The sequence below is a fragment of the Watersipora subatra genome, chromosome 2, assembly GCF_963576615.1.
Source record: "Watersipora subatra chromosome 2, tzWatSuba1.1, whole genome shotgun sequence".
Classification (NCBI taxonomy): domain Eukaryota; kingdom Metazoa; phylum Bryozoa; class Gymnolaemata; order Cheilostomatida; family Watersiporidae; genus Watersipora; species Watersipora subatra.
Window position 1 is genome coordinate 41,431,963 of NC_088709.1, and position 24,798 is coordinate 41,456,760.

Sequence of the window (24,798 nt, forward strand, 5' to 3'; positions counted from 1 at the left end):
TATAATTATTAAGGAATAAAATAATTATACTTAATTAGTATTTATTATTGAATAATTATTAATTAGTATTTATTAATTAATGACTATTTTAGTTTTTAAAAATTATTATTTAATATTAATATTAACGATTGATATTTAATATATTACTATTTTTATATTAATAGTTATTTGATATCATCCTGTTACTGGCGTGACTAGATGAAAGCAATCAAGAAAAGATGACAAGTCTGTGATGGAATGCTACCTTTAGAGTGGACTGTAAATGAGGAGATACAGAAAGAGAATATACAGTACAACACCTAGAAAGAAAGGGGTTTGACATCCGTGAGGAGAGACTGGCAAATCAATACCAAAAGCTGTCACTGGAGGTAATCGGAATGTGGACGACAACAGAGAAAGCTATCCCTAACAACATAGGAACTCTCGGTGCCAAATGTCAGATGACTGATTGAATGGCTCTATTGAGAGTTGATGTTAAGAAAAACCCATTGGTGCAGCTGACTGTTAGGATCTGTTAGGATCGGCTAACATCCTCATGAAGGTCCTGTCTATTCCAGCCTAGTAGCATTACATGTAGGTCGATGATAGGAGAAGACATCGGCTTAAACTGTGAAATAACCATTTATAATAATTTTTCCTATACTGTTAGCTGCATTCATCAGTCCATTAGTCTGCCCCAAGCAATACTTTGGGAGTCAGGAAAACAGCATGCTTTTAATAGGATTTGAACTCATAAGCTTAAAGCATGTTCGCATGTTAGACCTACACTCCATAACCCGCATCAATCGACCGCCTTGCCATTTGGAATAACTATGCAGTTAGTTATTACACCCGATGATCTCTCACACCGTACCGGACTGTCAGTGTTTCTAGTAATAATAATACTAGTAATAATAACAACACTGATAGTAATAATACTATTTACTATAATAAGAGCTGTGTTCACCCAACTGTCTGTACAAAGCCATACTCGGCAATAGGAAAAAATGGGCACTGCACAGGTATCGAACCCAGACATCCTGATTCCCGGCCTAGCCCACTACCATTCGTGCTACTCGAAGACATTGAGACACATGAGAATAATTGTGCACCTAGTTATTACACATGATGATCTCTCACAGCGCATGGGACTGCCAGTGTAGTAGTGCTAATAATAATAGTGATGTAACAATAATAGTAATATGAATGATAATTATTATTAACAAACTAAATGTTATTACTTACATAATTATTTGTTTACTTATCACCTGTCATTTTTAGCCATGCTTGATTTTGAGAATAACGAAAAATTTGCTTTGGTTGTACAAAAATATTTAAGAGTAAAGTTATAAAAAGTTTGGAAGTTCGATAGTAAACATTGTAGTACATAGTAACATTGTAGTACATAGTAACATTGTAGTACATAGTAACATTGTAGTACATAGTAACATTGTAGCACATAGTAACATTGTAGTACATAGTAACATTGTGGTACATAGTAACATCGTAGTACATAGTAACATCGTAGTACATAGTAACATCGTAGTACATAGTAACATCGTAGTACATAGTAACATCGTAGTACATAGTAACATCGTAGTACATAGTAACATCGTAGTACATAGTAACATCGTAGTACATAGTAACATCGTAGTACATAGTAACATCGTAGTACATAGTAACATCGTAGTACATAGTAACATCGTAGTACATAGTAACATCGTAGTACATAGTAACATCGTAGTACATAGTAACATCGTAGTACATAGTAACATCGTAGTACATAGTAACATCGTAGTACATAGTAACATCGTAGTACATAGTAACATCGTAGTACATAGTAACATCGTAGTACATAGTAACATCGTAGTACATAGTAACATCGTAGTACATAGTAACATCGTAGTACATAGTAACATCGTAGTACATAGTAACATCGTAGTACATAGTAACATCGTAGTACATAGTAACATCGTAGTACATAGTAACATCGTAGTACATAGTAACATCGTAGTACATAGTAACATCGTAGTACATAGTAACATCGTAGTACATAGTAACATCGTAGTACATAGTAACATCGTAGTACATAGTAACATCGTAGTACATAGTAACATCGTAGTACATAGTAACATCGTAGTACATAGTAACATCGTAGTACATAGTAACATCGTAGTACATAGTAACATCGTAGTACATAGTAACATCGTAGTACATAGTAACATCGTAGTACATAGTAACATCGTAGTACATAGTAACATCGTAGTACATAGTAATATCGTAGTACATAGTAACATCGTAGTGCATAGTAACATCGTGGTACATAGTAACATCGTAGTACATAGTAACATCGTAGTACATAGTAACATCGTAGTACATAGTAACATGGTAGTACATAGTAACATCGTAGTACATAGTAACATCGTAGTACATAGTAACATCGTAGTACATAGTAACATCGTAGTACATAGTAACATCGTAGTACATAGTAATAACAGTCATGTCTGTCAATTTTAAAGAAAAGCTAAAAGCGTTAGGAAAAAAGATTACCTTGCTCAGGAATCAAACCTGAGGCACCAGACCAAAAGGCAAGCACGTTACTACTATACCATTCGATCTCCTTACCACATCATAGGATATTGTATTGACTACTCATGAGGATCTCACAGTGCATAGGAGTCACAAGCATAGTAGTATTGATAAAGGACCTTGGGCTATGCAGAAGGCCATGTCATGAATAGAGTAGTAGCCATACTACTAATAATATCAATAAGGACACATGTGTATGGAAACAGAACAAGCAAAATGATGGATATTTTACAGAGAATTGGAAATAAAAATTCTACAGTTGTGGTATTTCTGACCAACGCTGATACTGTCGTCATTGGTGATCTCAACACTGGCGGTAGCAAAATGAATTAAAACTTAGCCAAATTAAAACCAAATATATTCTTTGAAATTGTGTGAACATGAGCAATTTCATAGACAGCACAGATTTGGAGGAAGGGTCTATAGCAAACCTTTTAGCTAGGGTTCAGGTCTCAGTTAATACCAATCTCACAGGCTATGATAAAATCCCTTCTAAAACTAAAAATATTTACTATGATAAGAACCGACAGGTTGAAGTTGAAGGTTGAAAAAAAATTGCACCTTATGGGATTTGAACTCATGACTTTCAGAGTGATAAACATACACTTTAACAACTGTATTAATCAGCAGCCTACTAGATATTCCAAATAATTGTACAGATAGTTACTAGACCTGATGATCTTTAGCTTCATGCTCGACTGCCAAAGTACTAATAATAATAATAATGCTGATAATAATAGTATTAATATTGGTAGTGTTAATAATAATATTATTATTATTATAATATTAGTACTAATAGCTGGGACAGCACTCTTTCCAATTGATGCTAGAGTTAAGACTGCTATTAGTAAAATATAAAAAAGGTACACATGTACTAAAAGAGGTGTTTGAAGAAACGCAGATGCCCTGGAAGCTACTAAATACCTTGCTGGCGGTTCGCTTCCAGAAAAAACAAGCTGGTCTGGAAAGTTGGCGAGCGACCATAGCAGAGCTTAGCTGACTGCTATCACGTCTGCAGAAGCTAGCTGCCACTATTGACCAGACTTGGCAAGGTGGTAAAATAGATGTATAAAATATTAGTGACACCCATTGTGTAATTGGCATCGGCTCTCTATGTCAATGTGCCAATACACTCCCCTCCTATTTGGCAATCTTCACTGGCCATTGAGCTGTTATTTTGACTTATTTTCTGGAGTACAGAAAGAGAAAAGTGATATACAGAGATTTGAATGCTGGCCTTTGCAGGAAGCACATAAAAAAATATAATGGGTGAGAACAACAAGCTCGCAACAAACTGTTCCATAAGGTTGCCAACTCATTAATTTTTATGCCACAAGTAGAGAGAAGAGGAGGAATTCAGACGGGCTACGCCTCACAACTCATCAATCCGTGACGAGCGCAGCATTCTGACAATGCTTGGTAAGTCACGCATCACCCACATAATAGTTTAGCAGCTGGATTACAGATGTCTTACCAGATGGTCAACGGTTGCTAACCCACCCTTACCGCTAGTGAAACTCGAGCTAATTTATACGCAATATCTGATTCACAAATTGGATTTCCATAAAGATTTTTACGGGAAAACACTTATAATATTATGTGTATCATTTGTATTAATTCAGAAAAACTTTGAATTCGATTATCAGATTTTAATTGTCCGGTGGTCTTTAGAAAGATGATAAATAGCCTCGAAGCTTTACCTCCACTTTTAATATTATTACATAATAGCCTCGAGTTGAATAAATGCAAAAAAGTATTAATGTTTTTCTCGTTTAAAGCTTTTTGAAAGTTCTTTGTTTCTAAAATGTAGAAATGTGACAACTCGAGCAGGTTTGATAACATTCCATTTCTCAGTACCTGTTGTACCTTCAGAAAATTTCTGTTCTAAAGGCTATTTTAACCTCATCATTTATTTGAAGATTAAACCAGAACAAACCAGTTTGATGCGGCAATTTATTAAAATCTGTTTTAGTCACGCTGTCAAAGAGTCATACTGTCAAAGAATCACGCTGTCAAAGAGTCATGCTGCCAAAAAGTCACACAGATGAAAAGGTTTGTTCACGGAAAGTCACACTGTAGAAAAGCTTTTTAGCCTTGACCTTAGCAAGGTTTATCACATTGTATATAACCATAATTTTTATAACATACTTTTAAATGAAAACAATGTACTTTAAATTAAAAAAAAATGTCGGATGTCATTGTTTGCGTCAGCATTCACCTTGTTTGGATATTTTATGCGGATGCTGGATTTTCAGCAATTTTGCCCTTTCAACAAAGAGTTAGTTGAGATACATAATCAATCCGAGCCGATAGAGAAAAACAAACATTCAATATTTGAAGTATGTCTCTCAGCTTCTCTCATGCTCTGTATAAATTGGATCTTTGCCAAAGATATACATCAAATATAGATATGTAAAAGTGACAGCACTTTGCTTTGGGCACTGAATGCAGTTTGAATACATGCATGCTTTCACAGTTCAACAAAAGTTTGTGAAGACTTTATTTCTATTAGTTTCTAAGCTGACAGCAAATAAATATGTCTCACCTTATAAATATGTTTTTCATTATAAAATCTTACTAAATGGAATGATAAATGCTACTTTCCCTCATGTATATTATGCGACATGTAAACTCTTTTGCTACCGCTGCAATTGCCGATGCATTGGTAATCGCAGTAATAGAAGTATAGACCGTAAACCGATGTATCGGCTAATCAATAGGGCTTTCTTTTCATTATGAAGCCTACGCATTAGCTAGACTAATCAGATTGGGTCTCCAACGGAACAACTTTGTTGCCAATCACGTGCAACCGACTGAAAATCTTTGTGGTAAGCAATTTCATTTCTAATTATTTTCCAAAACGGGAAAACCAGATCGCTATCCTCATAGCGTTAAAAAATTCACCGCGTTCGTTGAATGCATAGAAAACCTAAGCAATTTTGTGAGAGTGGATTCACTAAAGAATTTTATACTTATCTTGTAGAAAATTTTGTTTGAATAAGATGCATTTTAGAGTAAAGCAATATCTGCATCGATTCTCGATATATTGCGTAAATACTAGCCATATATCGATTTTTCAAAAATCCGTTTGAATGAATTTGGTCAGAACAGCGAATTCAGTGCAGTAGTGAAAGAGTTATATGCTGTCATCCCACAAGTATATTCTATGGCACGTTAAATGCTGCCATCTCCCATGTATATTCTATGGCATGTTATATGCGACCAATAGTTTCATAGCTAATAGCTGATGAGCCGATAGATAAATACTTTTGCTGAGACTTGCGCGGACAGAAACCTGAATAAATTCTTCAACTTTCATATCTACAAATTTTCGTAATTTTTCTAGACAGATTGTAAATGTCTAGGGCCCAGATCGATATAACTAATGTCAAAGTCAAAGGTCAAAGTCTCTTTTCTGAATGAATTCTATCGAATAGTTCTATTTTTTACAAATATCTACTCAAAAGAAGAGACTGGGATAACCAAAATCGAAAATGATGCATAAATTTCATTTTTCTATTTCATCTAAATATATGTTAAACTCCTCAAACTTATACTGGTGTTTATCATTTTAATGGGGTTAAAGACCCTGCACAAAAATTTAAATATTTACAAAATGCCAAAGCTGAGATCATAAAAGGTCAACATTAATCTTGGTTTATGGCGGCAGGAAGATTTAGCAATCATGATCAAGCCATATGCTAATACAGATACAAGCTTGACTGTACCATGCCCCGCCAAGAAACGCCTCAAATTGCAACGATTTCACAATTCAGTTTGGCTATGCAACCAGAGAGTTGCAGGAAAAAGTGTCACTGAATAATATTGTAAAAATAGCCATTATTTCTGGCAAAGCAAAGCAGTTCATTTGTTTTTAATAATTTTTTGGCAAAAACAGCTGTTATTTAACTTTAAGTTGCCAATGAGCAAGCGAACAATGCTGTCTATGCATCCAGCCAGGCACCTTGAAATATTTAACTTTACAAACATGATTGACTATGTAAACATAGACATTCTAGTGTATAACACTTGGCAGTGCAATTATTAAATTATTATGTAAATTATTATCATTATACTGTATCCCTTAACCGCTGGAATTTCTATTATTTAAGGAATTGCCCCCTCTTCCCCAATTTGTTTGAATTCTGGCAATCAGCCAGTAGTTTCAAATTTCAACTTTTAAGTAAGTTCATACAACCGATGTAGCTTTGATGCTTGAGTGGCCATACACACACGGATCATATGATTGATGTCAATTGTTTCTTTTATAATTTTTTAATATTTTTTGCGCGATGTACATTGACCAACAAAATTGACTAATGGATTTGAGCAATAAAATTACTCATTCACGGCAATTGTTAACTATATTTTTAATTAGTCATAAAAAGTACTCAATCAAAATTAGCCAATGAGCTACGAGCATTTGTTCAGAACATGCCAAAGCATGTTCTGAACAAATGCTGACAGGGTAGACCTTGTAACGTCGCCACCCCAAGTGAGTTCTGAACACAGTGCCAAATACAATTGTCAGAATCAGTGTCCAATATTGGTGATGAACATTGGTGTCAAACATTGGTGTCAAACAACATCCGCCTGCGTGGTTATGGGTTTGCTTTATATACGGTGACCACCAAGATCATGTAACTGACATCTATATTCAATAACTGAGCAGAACTGAACTGCTTGACTTTGCCTGATCACTAAAGCCTTTTTCATGACATAAAGATGGCCACCTGAGTTTTTCACTTCCAAACAGCAACGTTAAATCATGACAGAATGAGAGTGATACGGCTGTTTCTATGGTAGTATTGCAGTGCCATATAAGGGTGTCTAGCTACGGTATCTCTGAATGGAAAGTTAGTAAATATAAAACACCTGTGCCATTTCCATCATTTGCAAGCATGGAACATTCAATAAAGATTTGTGACAAAACTTGATTAACTTGCAGATTCTTACTGTTTTTATCTCATGAACTACTTGTGGATTGGTGAAAACTTGTGTATCATGTGACCCATTGAAACATAGTGAATATTATTGACTGATTTCCTGAACTGAGAATCCCATATACTCTGCAATCAAATGAAACCATGCTTTGAGCATTAGGAAAATGAATGCACTACTTGGAAATTGATTTCTGAGATTGGGTTCAGCAGCCAGGCACACTATATGTCAGCGCTACATGTGACCACAACTAATAACTTCCTAGTGATTATATAATCACGCTGGTACCAGTCAATGGGTATCATCAGCTCTTTTACATAATTTATCAATTTCTCTATGGATAAGAAGTGCTTAGTTAAAAAGTTGAAAACTATCAATAGCTTCAACATTTGGGTGTGACAACCTGCCACAAGTGCTACTTGTTGTTTCCTTTCCGCTATCCTTCGTGATAAAAACTATCTGCCTTGTGACACGTATAGAGTTAGTCAAGTTGCCAACTCCCAGTTCATTGTGCCAACATAGAATATCTCTCAATCGTGACAATGCTTATCAAGTTTAAAAGTCTTAAATAAAAGCGCAGCAAATATTTTCTCAAAACCTGTATTTTAAAGATATAATCTAAAACATATTTTTCAAGGATGAACCTACATATAATTTTAATAGATTTTATCAGAAAGTATCGGTATTTTTCGATCATTTGCAATTGTTTTTTTTGTTTGAGGTGATATGTCTGCAAGGATGTTTCAAGATTAAAATCGACCAAAATTGACCGCTGTTAAAAAGCTCAGAAGTAAAGTATGTGCAAAATCATGTCACTAGTTATTATTGTTGTGATAGTTGATATCTGCTGTTTTGGTTGAGTTGTATGGTTATCTGTCTGGTCAGTCTCTCCAACTATAGACATCATAATCACACTTTTGCTTGACCTGATTATTTTAGCCATGATCAAGCTTAATCGATTTTAATCTTGAAACATCCTGGCAGTCAGATAGCTTCAAACATCAGAAACAATCAAAAATGATAAAAATACCCATACTTCCTGATAAAATCAACTAAAATTTTGGGTAAGTTCATATTTAGTGTAGTTACCATCATTTTTTGACGTCATCAAGCCATTTGCACATGCGCACAACCGCCATATTTGTAGAAAACGATCCTTATTCTTTTATTTAACTGTACTTTTTGGTGTTATTTTCATACTGTAATAAAAAATTGCAAACAAAAGCATCGTTTTCAAAAATTCATTGTAAAAGCTTCGTGTTTTTAACGATAAAATTGTCTATAAAGATGGCCAATAACGATAAAAGGACGTCATGAAAAAATGAAGGATAAGAGCCATATACAGTCAAACATGGATAACTCAAACTTCACAGGACCGAGTGAAAGTGTTCGAGTTATCAGAGCGTCATAAGTGTCATGTATTTATTAGTAGAAACATGTACATATACAAACTATAATATAAACAAAAGCATGAATGGCTTGTGTCAAATTAAATGCTTCTAATGTAAAGTTTAATATTTTTTTATCAAAAAGTTTAGGAGATTTTTCTATCACTTGAGATTTGTTTGTAGTTTGAGGTGATGTGACTGCCAGGAAGTTTTCAGATTAAAATTGGCAAAACTTGATCGCTGTTGAAATGCTCCAAAGAAAAGACATATTTTCCTTTTGAGCTTTTTAACCCCGTTTTAACCAAGATCAATTTTGCTGATTTTTCTTGAATTTCATGCGAAGATTACCTCGCTTTTCCTAGTCTTTGTAGGACCATCACTAAGTGGATGTTTGGTAAAAATCCAATTTCACCAAACCTTTAGAAAAGTCGTTGACGAAAATATTTTGCCTATGATGGTAATAACAATGCCTACGAACTACTAAAAGTTGGGGTTTATCTCTATGGCTTGGAATAAAGTTATATTCTGAAGCGATAACAATCGTTTCGGTAGCCGTTGGGCAAAAAACTGTTCGAGTTAACAGAGTTGAGGTCGAGCTATCTGAAGCGATTTATCATTGCGTGGGAACGGACCAAACAAAACCGTTCGAGTTAACCATGTGTTTGAGCGATGCGAAGGCAAGTTATCCATGTTTGACTGTAACTAAATTTTCCTCCCAAAAAGCTACTGTGACCTTGTGACCTTTAGCATCACTACTGCAGCCAACAGGTTTGAGTTCAATTCTAGAAAATATCAATTATTTAGTCAGTTAAAGAAGACATGATGAACAATTGCTAAGTTTCCATGCGGTGATAGTGTAATCTATAGTGTAGCGATATTGTAGCGACAGTGTAGCGATATTGTAGCGATAGTGTAGCGATATTGTAGCGATAGTGTAGCGATAGTGTAGCAATAGCGTAGCGATAGTGTAGCGATAGTCTAGCAATAGTGTAGCGATACTGTAGCGATAGTGTAGCGATAGTCTAGCCATAGTGTAGCGATAGTGTAGCGATAGTCTAGCGATAGTGTAGCGATAGTGCAGCGATAGTGTAGCGATAGTGTAGCGATAGTGCAGCGATAGTGTAGCGATAGTGTAGCGATAGTGAAGTGACGCATGGGTGTGCCAAAGCCTACACACTACGCTGGGCCAAAAAGCAGATCACATTTTTACAGGGCATTATATAACAGCAACGCTTGTGTGACGCCTTATGTCAAGGTTATATCCATAGCCTATGCTCACGCACAATTGTGACCCCATTGGTCGCTAAGATCATTGCACGCGATTAAGTTCTGTCGATTTTAATTTTAAAACATGTTGGCAGTCAGATCCCTTCAAACATCAAAACAATCTCAATTGATAAAAAAATACCAGTACTTTCAGATGAAATGTGCTAAAATACTGTACATGTTCATCTTCAAGTAATGCTTTTCCATAGAGCTATTTTCCATAGAACTATTTTCCATAGAACTATTTAAACTACTTAACTGTTTTGTAGAAAAGCTGCCATCAGTCCTAAACTGAAGTGTTCTGCAAGTTCTGGCGGACAGCAACTACCAACTACCAACAGCTGTTTTCAATTTTGAAACTAGTTTTTAGCTGAAACTTATATTCCCTGTAATAGAGGTAATGCATAGTAAATAATTTTATAAATCCTATATATATATATACCGTATTTTCTGGACTATTAGCCACTACGTTTTTCCTATGTTTTGAGTCATGTGGCTTATTTAGAGGCTCTGTGGTTTTATTCTGTGGTTGTTTCTTTCACAGCTAGGGGGGCGCACTAACCGGAATTAGAATCAAAACTAAAAAAAAATTAAGCAAAGAAGCAGATGTTGCTTTTTTATTCATCTAGCAAATAGAACACAGACAACAAATTATCAACTATTAATTATTTTCAAACTCTTGCCCCATCATTATGGAACCGAAATGAAGAAGTTCGTTTGAAGCAAGTTTTAAGCCGAAGGCCATCGATCTTGCTATCCAGGAAGGAAACTGCGTGGCTGCAGGAGCTGACGAGATTGTTCAACTCCAACACTGGAAAAGACGACTTCATGGGTTTCAGCGAACGTTTTCGTTTTAACCAGCAAAGTTGCTGCCGTGTTAAAAAGCACTTTTATGAGTTCTGTGGCCTATACAAAGAGGTGCGGCCTATGTATTGTTTTATTATCGGTTTTTTAAAGAATAATTAAGCAGATGCGGCTTATATAGGGTAGCGGCTAATAGTCCAGAAAATACGGTAATAGTTTTAAACATAATGAGTTTAACCTTGTTTGCCAAACCCAAGGGAAGCATGAGAGACCCTTGAGCATGTCATATACAATACTATGGTTCTGAAGCAGTTAAGATAACACTTCCGCTTTCTAGTCTGTGCCCGAGAGGGTTTATCACTAAAACTACTCTTTGTGAGAAAAGGTGGCATGAGTCATTAATCTTTACCTTATCGAGAGGTTTTGTTGCTGATCACATGCCATCTATTGTCCACAATTATGAGCAAAACACCCGACATTTGATGTTTATAAAAATAGTGAGGATAATGATACTACAATAGAAAAAAAACCAGGGCACAGTGACCTTGACCTATAATGCCTAAAGTTTTCTGTCAAATTATCTCTAAGTACTAAACTTGCCTCATCTCAAAACTAATAGTGACTCATGTCATGTAAAAGTTAATGGTGAGACGACTTCGGATATGTCATGCATTGTGTAATCGTAACAGGATTTACTAGCCATGGAATCTTCCAATTCATGTTAGTCTTTACATAAAAGTGTTCAACACACCAAAAAACCCCTAGACCTTATACCAGACACCAACACCTTTCCAATTTACATTATAGAACAGCGATATGCAAAATGAGCTTTTTCTTCCAGTACGCATAATTTACTATTCTTTATTTCATTTTGTTTGTATTTTACTTTTTGTCTCATAATTAAATTCGCTCTAAATGGCATCGACTGGTGTGAACAAACTTAATATTTATATATTTAACAGCCAGTCAGTCTTTCTTTAAGTTGCTGCTTAGCAACCAACAACATGCATGAAAAATTATATAATAAGCTGTTACAAAGTTGGACATATCAAAGTCATGCAATAAACTAAACAAAGTGTTATATAAATATTTAATTTTAAAAAACTGGTTATACATTACTGAAATAACAGCAATATATTTGAATACTATATTAAATATTAACTTTTAATAATAACTTTTAATAGTGCACTGGAATATCAAGCATATAAATTGATTGTCATCATTAATCAATCACTGGTATAATCTTATACAAATATAGTCATGATATATCACAAACTTGGAATCGACCTGTTGAAGCCCTAGATTCGAACAAGCTTCAAATTAGTACTAAATGATTAAATAATTTTTTGTTTTTTATCGGTTGATCGCTGATATTTTTTTAATTGAGGTGAATAGGAATTTGGAGAATTCATGTTTTTAGCCGCCCAAAATCAATAGCTAATTACTGGGTACTTATGATTGGTTGTGATTAAACCATATGCATATGATAAACAGTATAAACAATTACCTCCTCACTCCTTGCTTGCAAGATAATTAAGGATGGCCAGGGTGGGTGAGTTACGAGTGGTTGATTGTGACAGAACTAATTTCAATTTAAACAACTGAGGCCAGGTTAGTGCTGGCTAAGGTGATAATCTGCTTGTTTGTAAGAATGTGTATTGTGAAGAGATCTTGCTTAAATGATCGCGATGAATTATTGTTATATAATAATGATTTGATGAAGTAAAAATTAAAAGTAACCAATTCTTGATTTAAATTTAATTTATTTACTTTAAAATTTGATAAATTAAAGCTATTTGTGTCTAATTTATGTTTAATCGCAAAATTGAAATTGAGAAGTGTTTAGTATCTTCTGATGAGGAGCTCGGTAAATAAACAAAAACAATTTATATGCAATACAATTCAATACATTTTTATACAATACATTTTTTTGATACTATAACATTGGTTTATTATTTAACAGTTTCATGAAGTTAGCTCGTGTTTCTCTAGTTAAGTTAATAACAATTGTGTCTAAAACATGCTTCATGAAGCTAGCCTAAGTTTGTTAGATTTAATGATTTGCAATTGTGTCTAAAAGATTAAAAACTCACTCGTCTAGAAATTGTGTTATATATAGCCAAGGCTACACATGTGTACAACAGAACTTATGTATGAGTGAATAAAAATAGATGAACAATTCAGATGTATTTTGTTTATAAAAATAATTGAATTGAGTCAACAAACTTTTTTTATACCAAGTCACCTGTAACCCGCTGTCAAGTACTAGTATTATTTAAACCATGAAAAGTACCTGTACGCAAATGATACACATGTGACAAGTGTGTACAAGTGACTGTGAAAACATGGAGCAATCAATGGCACGCGTATAGTAGCTGATATTCTTCAGTCGCTAATCCTAAAAGCTAGATTGGGTTACCTAACATTACAGGTGGTCACTTAACACTGGTAGAGCTGAACAAAAAGAACAAAGAGTGAAACTTGATCATATCAATATGCTCAATAGGTGTGATAATTCGCTTTTTAGAAATCCTCCTTGGAATGTGCTTCTTTTAAGTAGGTATTTAATCAGCCAAAGCTCCGTGCCTTGTTATGCCTAAGTGGTGCGCACACATGAGTTTGTTATGCATGCACATATACACGTATATGAAATTGGTGTGCATGCATTAAGACAAAACTGTGACAGAGATCTAGCACGAATTGAATATTTTATAAATAACTTTCAAGTTTGATTTTTTGAATTGTGTTTGATTCTTCTTGACAAACATAAAGTTGTGTTACTCCTCTCTATTTGACTTAGCTTTTGAGAATCCAAAATGAAAAATGTACCAGCATTTGTTATAAAATCCTCAAAAAGCAGAAAAAAGTTTCAACAAATTCAGAAAATGTGCAAAACAAAATGTGGCAGGTAAAAAGCAATTGGAAGACTGTAAAACATTAACAATGAGTAGCTAATCTTTTGATAGGAAAGTGTTGCAGCCCTCTTTGAGTTTAGTTCTTCCTATTTAGTTCCTCAGGCTTTGTTTAACTGGTGGCTTTGTAGCATGTTTGTAGTATCCTGTGCTGTCAGTACTGTTTTCTTATTTTAGCACGAGAATAGTTTTACCATACCCCAAGTTTCTTTTTTCCAAGTATATGTTTTACTTGCTGTCATAGACACCAGCTACGATAAGGTTAATAATAAATTCAAGTTTGATTATGAAGGAACACAGGCTATGGTAACTTAATTGAAAAAGGAAGCAGTAAAAAACATTCTGTGCTAAAAGGCAGCCTTCATTATTTCAAATAAAAACGTCAGTAATAAAGGTGTTAAATGTGTGGTCTTATACAGAAACTAGACATGAGGCACTACTCATCTGCTAAATGTGTGGTCTTAGACAGAAACTAAATATGAGGCACTACTCATCTGCTAAATGTGTGGTCTTAGACAGAAACTAAATATGAGGTACAACTCATCTGCTAAATGTGTGGTCTTAGACAGAAACTAGACATGAGGCACTACTCATCTGCTAAATGTGTGGTCTTAGACAGAAACTAGACATGAGGCACTATTCATCTGCTAAATGTGTGGTATTAGACAGAAACTAGACATGAGGCACTACTCATCTGATAAATGTGTGATCTTAGACAGAAACTATACATGAGGCACTACTCATCTGCTAAATGTGTGGTATTAGACAGAAACTACACATGAGTCGCTACTCATCTGCTAAATGTGTGGTCTTAGACAGAAACTAGACATGAAGCTCTACTCATCTGCTAAATGTGTGGTCTTAGACAGAGACTAGACATGAAGCTCTACTCATCTGCTAAATGTGTGGTCTTAGACAGAAACTAGATATGAGACACAACTCATCTGCTAAATGTTTGGTCTTAGACAGAAACTAGACTTGAAGCACTACTCATCTGCTAAATGTTTGGTCTTAGACAGAAACTAGACATGAAGCACTACTCATCCGCTAAATGTGTGGTCTTAGACAGAAACTAGACATAAAGCACTACTCATCTGCTAAATGTTTGGTCTTAGACAGAAACTAGACATGAAGCACTACTCATCTGCTAAATGTGTGGTCTTACACAGAAACTAGAAATGAGGCACTACTCATCTGCTAAATGTTTGGTCTTAGACAGAAACTAGACATGAAGCATTACTCATCTGATAAATGTGTGGTCTTAAACATAAATTACTCATCTGCTTTTGCATCATTAATCTGGGCCTCTAAGAAATAATTCCTGCCCACGCGTAGTTCATGTTTTACCTTCAGCGTCTGCCACCACATACATGTAGAGCTGCCATATAAACATAAAAACAGTTCTAATTTGATTGTTTGAAGCTACATTACCTGTCAACAGCATGTAGTGGCAGCATATCTATCATAGCAGTTCAGATTAAAAATACCTGATGCTCGAAACAGCAAAATTCAAAGTTATTTCTTGTTTAACTACGATTTTCTCTGAGCATCTTTAATAAAGCAGTTCAGAATTCATAGTAAAGTAGTCAACTCATTCATTGAATATATAATAGACATGGGTCACAGAATTTTCGTTACAGATTAAGAGTAAAGCCGACACTGCCAATTTATTATTAGCTTCAGTTCCCGACTGATATCACTTTGGTATATCGGAGAATTGCTTTGCGCTCCTTGATTAACTTCAAAAGTGAGATGAACAAACGAATATACCAAACCTGATGATTATGTAACGCTGACTTGGCTACAAAAGTGTGTGATGATGAGAAATTTCTACTTCCTGTGTACTGTATAAAGGAGAAAAGAGGAAGCTTGACTGCCTAACAGGTGCTATCGAAATTAACCGATGAAAAACCTGCCACCAGTCTAATAATCCAATCAAAGCAAATGTTGATATAAATGTGAATGAAAGCACATGTAGTACTAGAACTCACCACTTCAGTAAATGCTTCCCGAAATACATTCAAAGAGGTCACAACCTTTGATTGTAAACCTGCTGCACTTTTCAAAACACGAGCTGATTTTTTCTATTCTGAGTTTTAGGGACTATAAAATACAGTGATCCTAAATATGCAAATTGTGAGCAAAGATTTTTAGCTAAAGGTGGCTAATGGTGAGCATCAGGAGTACACAACTTCCTACAATACTAATATGTTTGTACAAATGATGTGGAGGTGCAATTACTGAAGATATACAGTAGAATTAATGAAACAAGTCACTGATTTATCCAACTATGTACCACTCCATGGGTGATATTGATTTATATAACTTATTAGGATATATAGAAAATATAAAGACTATATAAGAGTTATGATGCCTTCTTTATGCATATAATTATGACCAATGACTGGAGACCTTTGCACTTGATGAACTTTTGGTGTTTCCAAATATCTGCTGACTCTGAGTACTCTAACAGGCTAGCTTTACTGGCTTTTGAGCGTGACTGGCATAAGAAGCTCACAGTATCTGCAAGTAAAATGAGTTGTAATAACAAAGATTTAAGGCTATCAAACCTGATTTATTTTTTAATTCATCCCATTCTATGGTTCTAATGATACTACTAGCCCTGTTGCAAGTATGACTCTTCCTGTTCAAACGTATCAATTGGCATATCAAAATATTATAATCAAACAGCTACAACTGTTTTGGTAGTGACTCGTTAAGGTGAACATGAACTATGAGTAGTGTCTGTTGCACTATAATTGTGAGTTGCTCAAGCAACTAAAATATCCGTATAGAGTTGTCTGCTCGGCATTCAATGGTGACTGGAGTAATCTTCTCAATAGAACAGTGATATATAGGAAGATAAATCAACTTAGCCAACTCTATAAGTTTTGACAGCACAGCATATATTCAATACGGCCCCCTGTTTGCAAAACATGATAATTATGAGTGAATATAAAGTTGAAGAGATATTACAAGTTGTTAGTATTTGTAAAGATAACAGAAAAATTAACTCATAAAAAGGAATGATATAACAACATAGAAGTAAATCTTGGCTACCCACATTGATTGCACGGCTTGTTGTGGTCAGCGAATTGGTGATACACATTCAATGAGTTGTTCTGAAAAGAAATTGCGCTTGACATCAAAAGAAGTGAAACCAACATACTTGCCCTGTGATTGGCTCAAATAATTGATTATGACAATCTCAGTTCAATTTTGCCCAGTGACACTGGGACAAGTTGCATTGAAGATTGGTTTTTGAATGATGATCACACAAAGAACCATTTATATATGCGGACAATAATATCCTTTTTGGTAACATTTACTATGACAAGTTGCAATGTTTTGTAAAGAATTTGCCTCTGATACATCGGTGAAGATGTTTGAGGGTGCGCGCTGATTGTCATTTACTCCACCAATGTTCAAAAGCAAACCCTAGTTCTATTGCTTAATGTCTAGATTTTAAATACCAACAACCCGAACTCAAGACATGCAGTTATGACTTTGATGCATCGACATGTTGCATGAAAGTTCATTGACCTTGCGAATTACTCCCAAGACAAAACTTGTGGGGTAACCTACCAGCTCAATAATTAAACTGTTTCAGCAAAGTTCACAATGTTCTATTTTTAATAAAGACAGAATTTGTCAAAAAACAATCAGTCACAAAATATAAAGTGTAAGATACTATTTAAGTAGTTTAGACAAAATTAATCAAATAAAAATCATTAAGGCAAGAGAAAAAGTTAACCGATTAATTAAAGTCCAAGACTTGAATACATAAGTTTTAAAATAGGTCTATAACTCCCAAAAATTGTAGAACTCAGCAACTGTCTTACATTATATTGTAAAATAGCTCAACTTGCCTTGCTCTGTGTAGATCCAGTGACTGAATACTGAACTTAGAAAAATGCTGTCGTATTTATTCTGTTTTTTTACTATTTATAGGAGACAAAAATAAGTCAGCGTATCATTGGCTAAAAGAAGTGTGACGTGCAAAAGATTACGACATGTTGTGAAAGATCCTGTGGAAAAATTATGAATATTAAAATCTCAAAAATAGTTACTTTTGTGGCTGTGTCTGATATTAAATTGTCATTTCTGGCTGGTCATTTCTTGCTTTGGTTTGGTCTTGGTTCGGACGTTTAGGGGGTAGTCCCTGGGCACCGTCACAAGTGTGTATTTTGCTGGCTATCCTTTATTTACTGGATTTGGTCTCTCCTAACCCTTGGTCTGGTAGCTCAGGTGTTTGAAGGGACGGGTCTTGTTACCGCATATGAGATAGTGGAATTGCAGGTTATGGTAGTGTTGGCTCTCACGAAGTTGCAGCGTGTGTAATTTCCTAGCCATGGGAATGATCCTTTAGGTGTCGGATAATTAGGTTTTCATAAGTCAAGACTTCTTCGGTTGGTGATTGATTGCAGCTTGTTGTTTCAGAGGTGTAGTGCTTTCTTTTTCAAAGGCCTATGTTCAAATAGCATTTCGACGAGATTGGCAGTAAAAGCTCTTTTTTTCAAAAGCATGTTTATAGTTTTATGAGACATTTTAGATATTTTTTTGTTAGTTAAATGTGTTAATATGCTTTTTTCTGTGGTTAACTTCATGTCCTGAATTTGCAGTGTTATCCTACTCTGCTGTTTCCACTGTTAATCAGAGAAGGATATTTGAGTTTATATGCTTGCTGATGGAAGCCTTGAGGCTACTTTCACAAATTAATTAAATCGATTATCTGGTATAGTTTATTTACTGCTGAATGTATCACATCGGAGAATCCTACCAGTAAAAATTGTAATGAATCGAGTCGTCACTGTCATCATAGAGAAATTGATTTAATTCTCTATTTTCTATAAGCAAAAGTACTTGAATCAAAGTGCACCAATGCTTTCCTTTACTGTTGCTACTTCCATAATTATTACTAGTGTTACCTGAAAGTTAACACTAATAATAGTTAATAGCAATAGTAATAGTTAATCAGTTAACATAGTTAACTTTTAGTTAACTGTGTTAACTGAAAGTTTATCACATATAGTGATAACCTAAGTAAACCAATCAGCTATTTGATGCACATGATTTGACAAGTTGATTCCAAGATCATAGTAGCGGAAAATCCAACAAAAGGTTTACCTAAATTAGGTAAATTCTTATTGGTTAGCTGATATGATTCGGCAAATTCTTATTGGTTAATTTATTTGTCAACAAATGCATCAGTTAGTACTTCCAGTGGAGCAATTGAATTTATCAGACATTCATGTGACAAGCCTTCAAATATGATTTGCTTCAGCTATCTTTTTCTCTCTCTAAAGCCTGGTTCCCATATCGATTGCTAGACTCCGGCGGTAACATGCGCAGCAAAACGCTTGCGACGCTAGCCTCTGCGGGATATGTTCACATAAAGCCACATCGTTAATAATATCGTAAACATAACTGCGTAATCAAATAAAATGTTCGCTCGCCATGCCGTTCCTATAATGGTAACCTTTACCCGTACAGTGCATTTCAGGATTGTTTTGCCTGCGGCCGTTTGCGAAATCTCAACAGCGCTAAACTATTGCGATGCCGCCGGCAACCACCGGCGGTCGTCGGTGGCCCTCGGCGCATACATTCCCATTTCATCGCTAATAGCCTGCGGTGTGTCGCCGGTGCTTTGCGACGTATATGGGAACCCGACTTTAGCGCTATGTCTTGTGAAGATATGGGCGCTTATGGCTCTTCACCACTTCATAATCCTTGTTCTTTTTAACAATGTTTGTGCTGATACCTCCACTATCTATGAGCAGAAGTATAGCTTGTGCTATGCTAATATGCCAAGTAGCTGGTGTATGCCAGAGCGAGTATACTGAGGAAGCCTACATAGGAGGTTGTCTAAATGTTTAAAGAGTTTTCAAATCTCATCAGTTAAGTTAATGTATCAAAGATAAATAAAGATTCAACTGCAATGAGCTGGTATGAGTGATTAGCAGAAGTTGTCTACACGCAATAGCTTTTGCAAGTGCTTAGCCGTTGGTGCTGCCGCCCATCTGTTAACAGTTGTGCTGTAAGAGTAAAAAATATAGACATAAAAATTTTATTTTATTTCTGAAAGTCTGTGGCATCTATCAGCGGCACTTCAATGTCTTGATACAAACCAACATATCAAACCACTTGTCTGGTAGCTTGTGCTAATATGAACCTACAGATTAATGATTTAATATTTATTACTATAGCAGCTAAAAATCATAAACTGTGTCACATAACACAATGATAAAAATAAAGCAGTATAATAATATAAATAATAAAGGTATAAAAAGAATAAGAGATGTTAGCAAAGTGTTAAATAAAATAGTACAGTTTCAATGGTCTGTTCATAAACCAGTGAAGTTGTTAATTACAGGTAATAGATGAGTCATGTGTATTTGTCGGAGTGGTTGGCTTGTTGATATTTCAGCACAGACTACTATAAAACTCCCATCATAATATAAACATCCAAATGAATATGTCTATGCAGCTCTATAATAACATACAACCAGCCTATGATAGACTCTCATTCCTGTGTTACCTCTACAATGGCTATGGCAGCGTTTAGCTCAAGAACTTTAGGGTGAGTAGTGTCTATCCCAAATATAACCTTATACATTGTCTGTGACTTCTTAAAGTAATCCAAAGCCTTGGAATACTCACCAAGCCTTTTGTAGACATCTCCAAACCTTTTGTAGCACACAGCAATTTCTGCATGGTTAGCATCTAAACCATAAACTACTTGGTACATAGCTAGTGACATGGTGTGATGTTTCAAAGCCTTTTCATAATCACCTACTATATTGCAAACTTCTCCAAAGGTACTGAGGCAATCGGCTATGACAATATAATTAGCGCCTGCACCAAATACTTGTTGATACATAGTCAATGATTTGCTGCAATAATCTAATGCTTTTGAGTATTCTCCCATACCTTGGTATGCTTCAGCATGGCCATGGTAGTTATTAGCAATGTGTAGATGGTAAGCATCTGTACCATATACTGCTTGGTACAGAACTAATGCTTTTTCATGGTGTTCTAGAGACTTTTCATACTCACCTAATTCACTGTACACCCAGCCAATGTTACAGTAGCTTATAGCAATGCTACTATGGTTGGTGTTTTCACCATATATAGCTTGTTGCATAGCTAATGACTTTGTGTAATAGTCTAGACACTTTTTATACTCACCTAAATGCCAATAGACTGAGCCAATGTTAGTGTAGCTCATAGCAATGCCACTATGGTTAGCGTTTGCACTATATATAGCTTGCTTCATAGCTAATGACTTTGTATGATACTCTAAAGACTTTTCATACTCACCCAAATCACTGTATACTAAGCCAATGTTATTGTAGGAGCTAGCAATGTCACTATGGCTGGTGTTTGTACCATATATAGCTTGCTGCATAGCTAATGACTTTGTGTAATATTCTATAGACTTTTTGTACTCACCTAAATACCAGTATACAAAGCCAATGTGATCGTAGCTGATAGCAACGCTACTATGGTTTGTGTTGACACCATATATAGCTTGCTGCATAGCTACTGACTTTGTATGATATTCTAGAGACTTTTCATACTCACCAAAATCACGATATGCCATACCAATGTAGTTATAATCACTGGCTATGCTAGAATGACAAATCTGCCCATGCAAACCTACATCTAATTTTAAAGCCATTAGATAATTATCGAGAGCCTCTTTGTGATCACTCAAGCATTGAAAAAGCCAACCAATGTTTCTGAAGGTTGTAGATGCATCCTCATGCTTGCAGTTCGGTCCAAAGGCTAAACTCAATATCCCTGTTGAACTCTGGTCAGAGGGGTTGCTCAGACTTTTGAAGTTCACCTTTGCCTACAATTTATTCAAGATCAGTGTAATGGATCATAACTCAATGATGATTTACAGCAAGTAATTGAGTTCGAATATACGTCAATTTGTCATAAACTAGCTTTTAGCTGTCAGACCGCGTACTGAAGCAGCTAAGAAAAGTTGTCTATACACTAGGTTAGCCGTTTCATGAAAAAAATCTTCGAGTATGCGAGCTTGCTTTAAGGAGTGTTTACAACACGATTATTACTTTCTTTTGAAGGAAAAAAGATATATTTTCAAAATCATGAAAGATTTGGTAAATATAAATGATAAAATCCTACAGAGTTACTGAAGTCAGCGAGAATTGACAAGGATATGGGCAGCATTGACTGAGTTGGCTAGGGGGAAACATTTTAAGTATTAATTAGCTCTGGTATCCATAACCCATTCTAACCCTTCACTATGGTAGGTCAATACTACGACCTCCAAATGTGTATATAAAATCACAGGCTAAATCAATAGCTCTCACTGCACTACACTGTTGCTATGGGAACGGAAAGTAATAGTTGTTAAACTTATGCTCTGATTGGAGCAGAACAAACCAACAGCTCTAAGAGTGAGAGTAGCAAGGGAACATATAATTTTGATATGATTAGAATACGATTGTTTCCTATCATCATCTTCTAACAGTATTATATTATTATATATTACAATTATATAAATTTATGTACAAAATTGAAGTTGAAAAACACATTACCTCTGGAAAGGTAAATAAAAATATATTAGGTACAACCAAAAGTTTTTTGTTTTAGTGGCAAGTGAACTGAGATATATTGTCTTGGTGAGAAGTAAGATGGATGGTGCGTAGCTAGAGGCAGCGAATGAGGAACGGAGTTAACCCTACCTCGATCATGTGAAATTTAGTTCAGAATAACCAATTTATATATAGATGTTGTGTTTTCATATTTGATAGTTTGTAAGTTTTATTTATCATGGTTAACCTTACTGCTTTCAATCATTTCATTAGTTTATCATTTCATTTATCTTTCTTTATTATATTAATTATATATATTTATACAGTCCTATGGGTATCCAGGCAATCTCATGCGCTGTGAGAGATCGTCATGTGTAGTAATTATGTGCTCAATTATTCTTAAATGTGGAAATGTGGTAGGGTGAAACTCGCAAATCCGGGTTAAGCTCCTATGCAGTAGGACCTATTTTGCTAATGCTCGTAACATGGCTTGAAACATGACTCTCGTTATAGTAAAGGTTATAATTCTAAAACATTGCCTTTTTCTTTTTTAATCAATAATATTACTTTATATATTTGTGGTTTTTGGAATCCCTGATTTTATAGCTAAAAAAAGTACTGTTTAATATTATTGTACCAATGTCGAACCAAACTATGTTAAGGACAATTTCATTCATGAGTACTAATTGAAAATTAACATTATTTTGAAAAACTTCAAATGTGGCATGTTAGAACTTGTTTTGTAATTTTGGCAATTTTGTTTGTTGAAATGATCCTAAGTTAAGGTTTGACTGAATCAGTATGAATTATTAGTGATCAAATACTTTAAAGACGGTGTGACAGTGACAGAATTTGCGCATCTCATGAAACTCTCACCTCATCTAGGAAACTCTTTGCAGCTATCATGTCTCCCATCTCTTGATGACAATGTGCAATGAGGAGCCTCCATAATCCTTGTTGTTCAGAGGAGACAACGAGAAACTGGTTGAAGTATTCTGCAGCACGGTCATAGTTATTTGTGTAGTAGAGAATGTAGGCGCTAAGTTCGGAATACTTGCGGAGCATCGAGGGACCTTCTGTGGGTGTTGTAGAAGTTGAAGCTAGCGGTGTCGCTAAGGTACTGCATTTTGTAATCAAGCTCTCTATGCATTGGCAGAACTCGGAGTAGCTTGCGTTTTCAATTGGCTTACCAACGACCTTACTTAAATCATCTTTTGCCTCTTTGTACTGACCGGTGAAATAGAGAACTTGAATTTTTGGCAACAAACTTTCTTGAAAGACAGAAACAGCTTTTATAACTCGCTCTGTTAAGTTGTTCTGATAAACTGAACTAGTACTACACTTTTCAATTTGCCTTAGTGCGAACTCAATTGACTGTTTTACCGGAATAAGAAGGCATCCAAGGAACAAAAAAAGATTGATTGGAACATAGTATCTTGTAGCTGCATTCGGATTGATTTTTGGATCAACTTGGATTGATTCTGTTTGACAACCCTCTTTGAAATATGAGGTAGCCCGTATATAGATAGATAGAGCCAGTATGATGTTTAGGTACATATGGTTATCATCTGAAAGCACACCTTGCTGGTGTAGACAGTCATAGTGTTCCCAAGAGGTGCTGGTTTTCAACCTCAAACACATCTTAAGGTTATTTGCGAGTAGAGTAGGGTATCGAAAAATGTCCGCTTTGACTTTGATATCACGATTCTCTGGTGGCTGATACTGGATAAACTTGGGTAAAAAACTGTATTTTCTCATGTCCTGAGCAAAAGACTTGAAGCGTTTTTCAATAACAGTTTCATTTCGACCGGCTTCAGTAGACTCATAGTCATGTTTTGCCTCGGAGAATGCTGAAAGCAGAGAATTGTTATCTGCACTTGACTCATTTGTGAAGAGAAGGATGGAAGATGAGAGCATATCAGATTTGTCACCAGCAAATCCATTAAAAGGAGCCTCAGCAGATTTCACATAAAATTCCATCAGCTCATTTGGTGTTAATGTTAGTCGTTGACCATCATCTCTGCCGCTTCCAGTTGGTATGTTTCCAGAGTTTTTTGTTATCCCATCGATGCGATAACCTGGTTTCACGGAAATGTTTTCCCGTAGATGAAGGTTGTGGGGTAACGCAAGTTCTTCGATGTCAAAACCTTTCAACGGAGATTCACCCAGGTTACCTATTTTGAAGTATGTGTCCATTGCAAGCTTCTCAAAGTACACATCATTTTTTTCAACGATGAAGGCATATTCTAAATCAGAATATGGTGTTGCCTCTCCTTTGGCAACTGACCCTAAAGCAATGGCTGAAAATTTGCAAGGAGCCTGATAGCCTCGTTGTTTGACAAGTTGATAACT

At 35.4% G+C, this 24,798-nt stretch overlaps 1 protein-coding gene across 1 annotated transcript; it reads right to left on the reverse strand.

Moving 5' to 3' along the window:
- Nucleotides 1–20,042: 20,042 nt before the first annotated feature.
- Nucleotides 20,043–24,155, reverse strand: LOC137387586 (tetratricopeptide repeat protein 28-like). The gene is made up of 2 exons (XM_068074054.1): nt 23,323–24,155; nt 20,043–21,734 (listed from the first exon to the last, which is right to left on the reverse strand). The coding sequence occupies exons 1-2, from the start codon at nt 24,085–24,087 to the stop codon at nt 20,403–20,405; spliced, it is 2,097 nt and encodes a 698-aa protein (XP_067930155.1). The 5' UTR covers nt 24,088–24,155; the 3' UTR covers nt 20,043–20,402.
- Nucleotides 24,156–24,798: the final 643 nt, after the last annotated feature.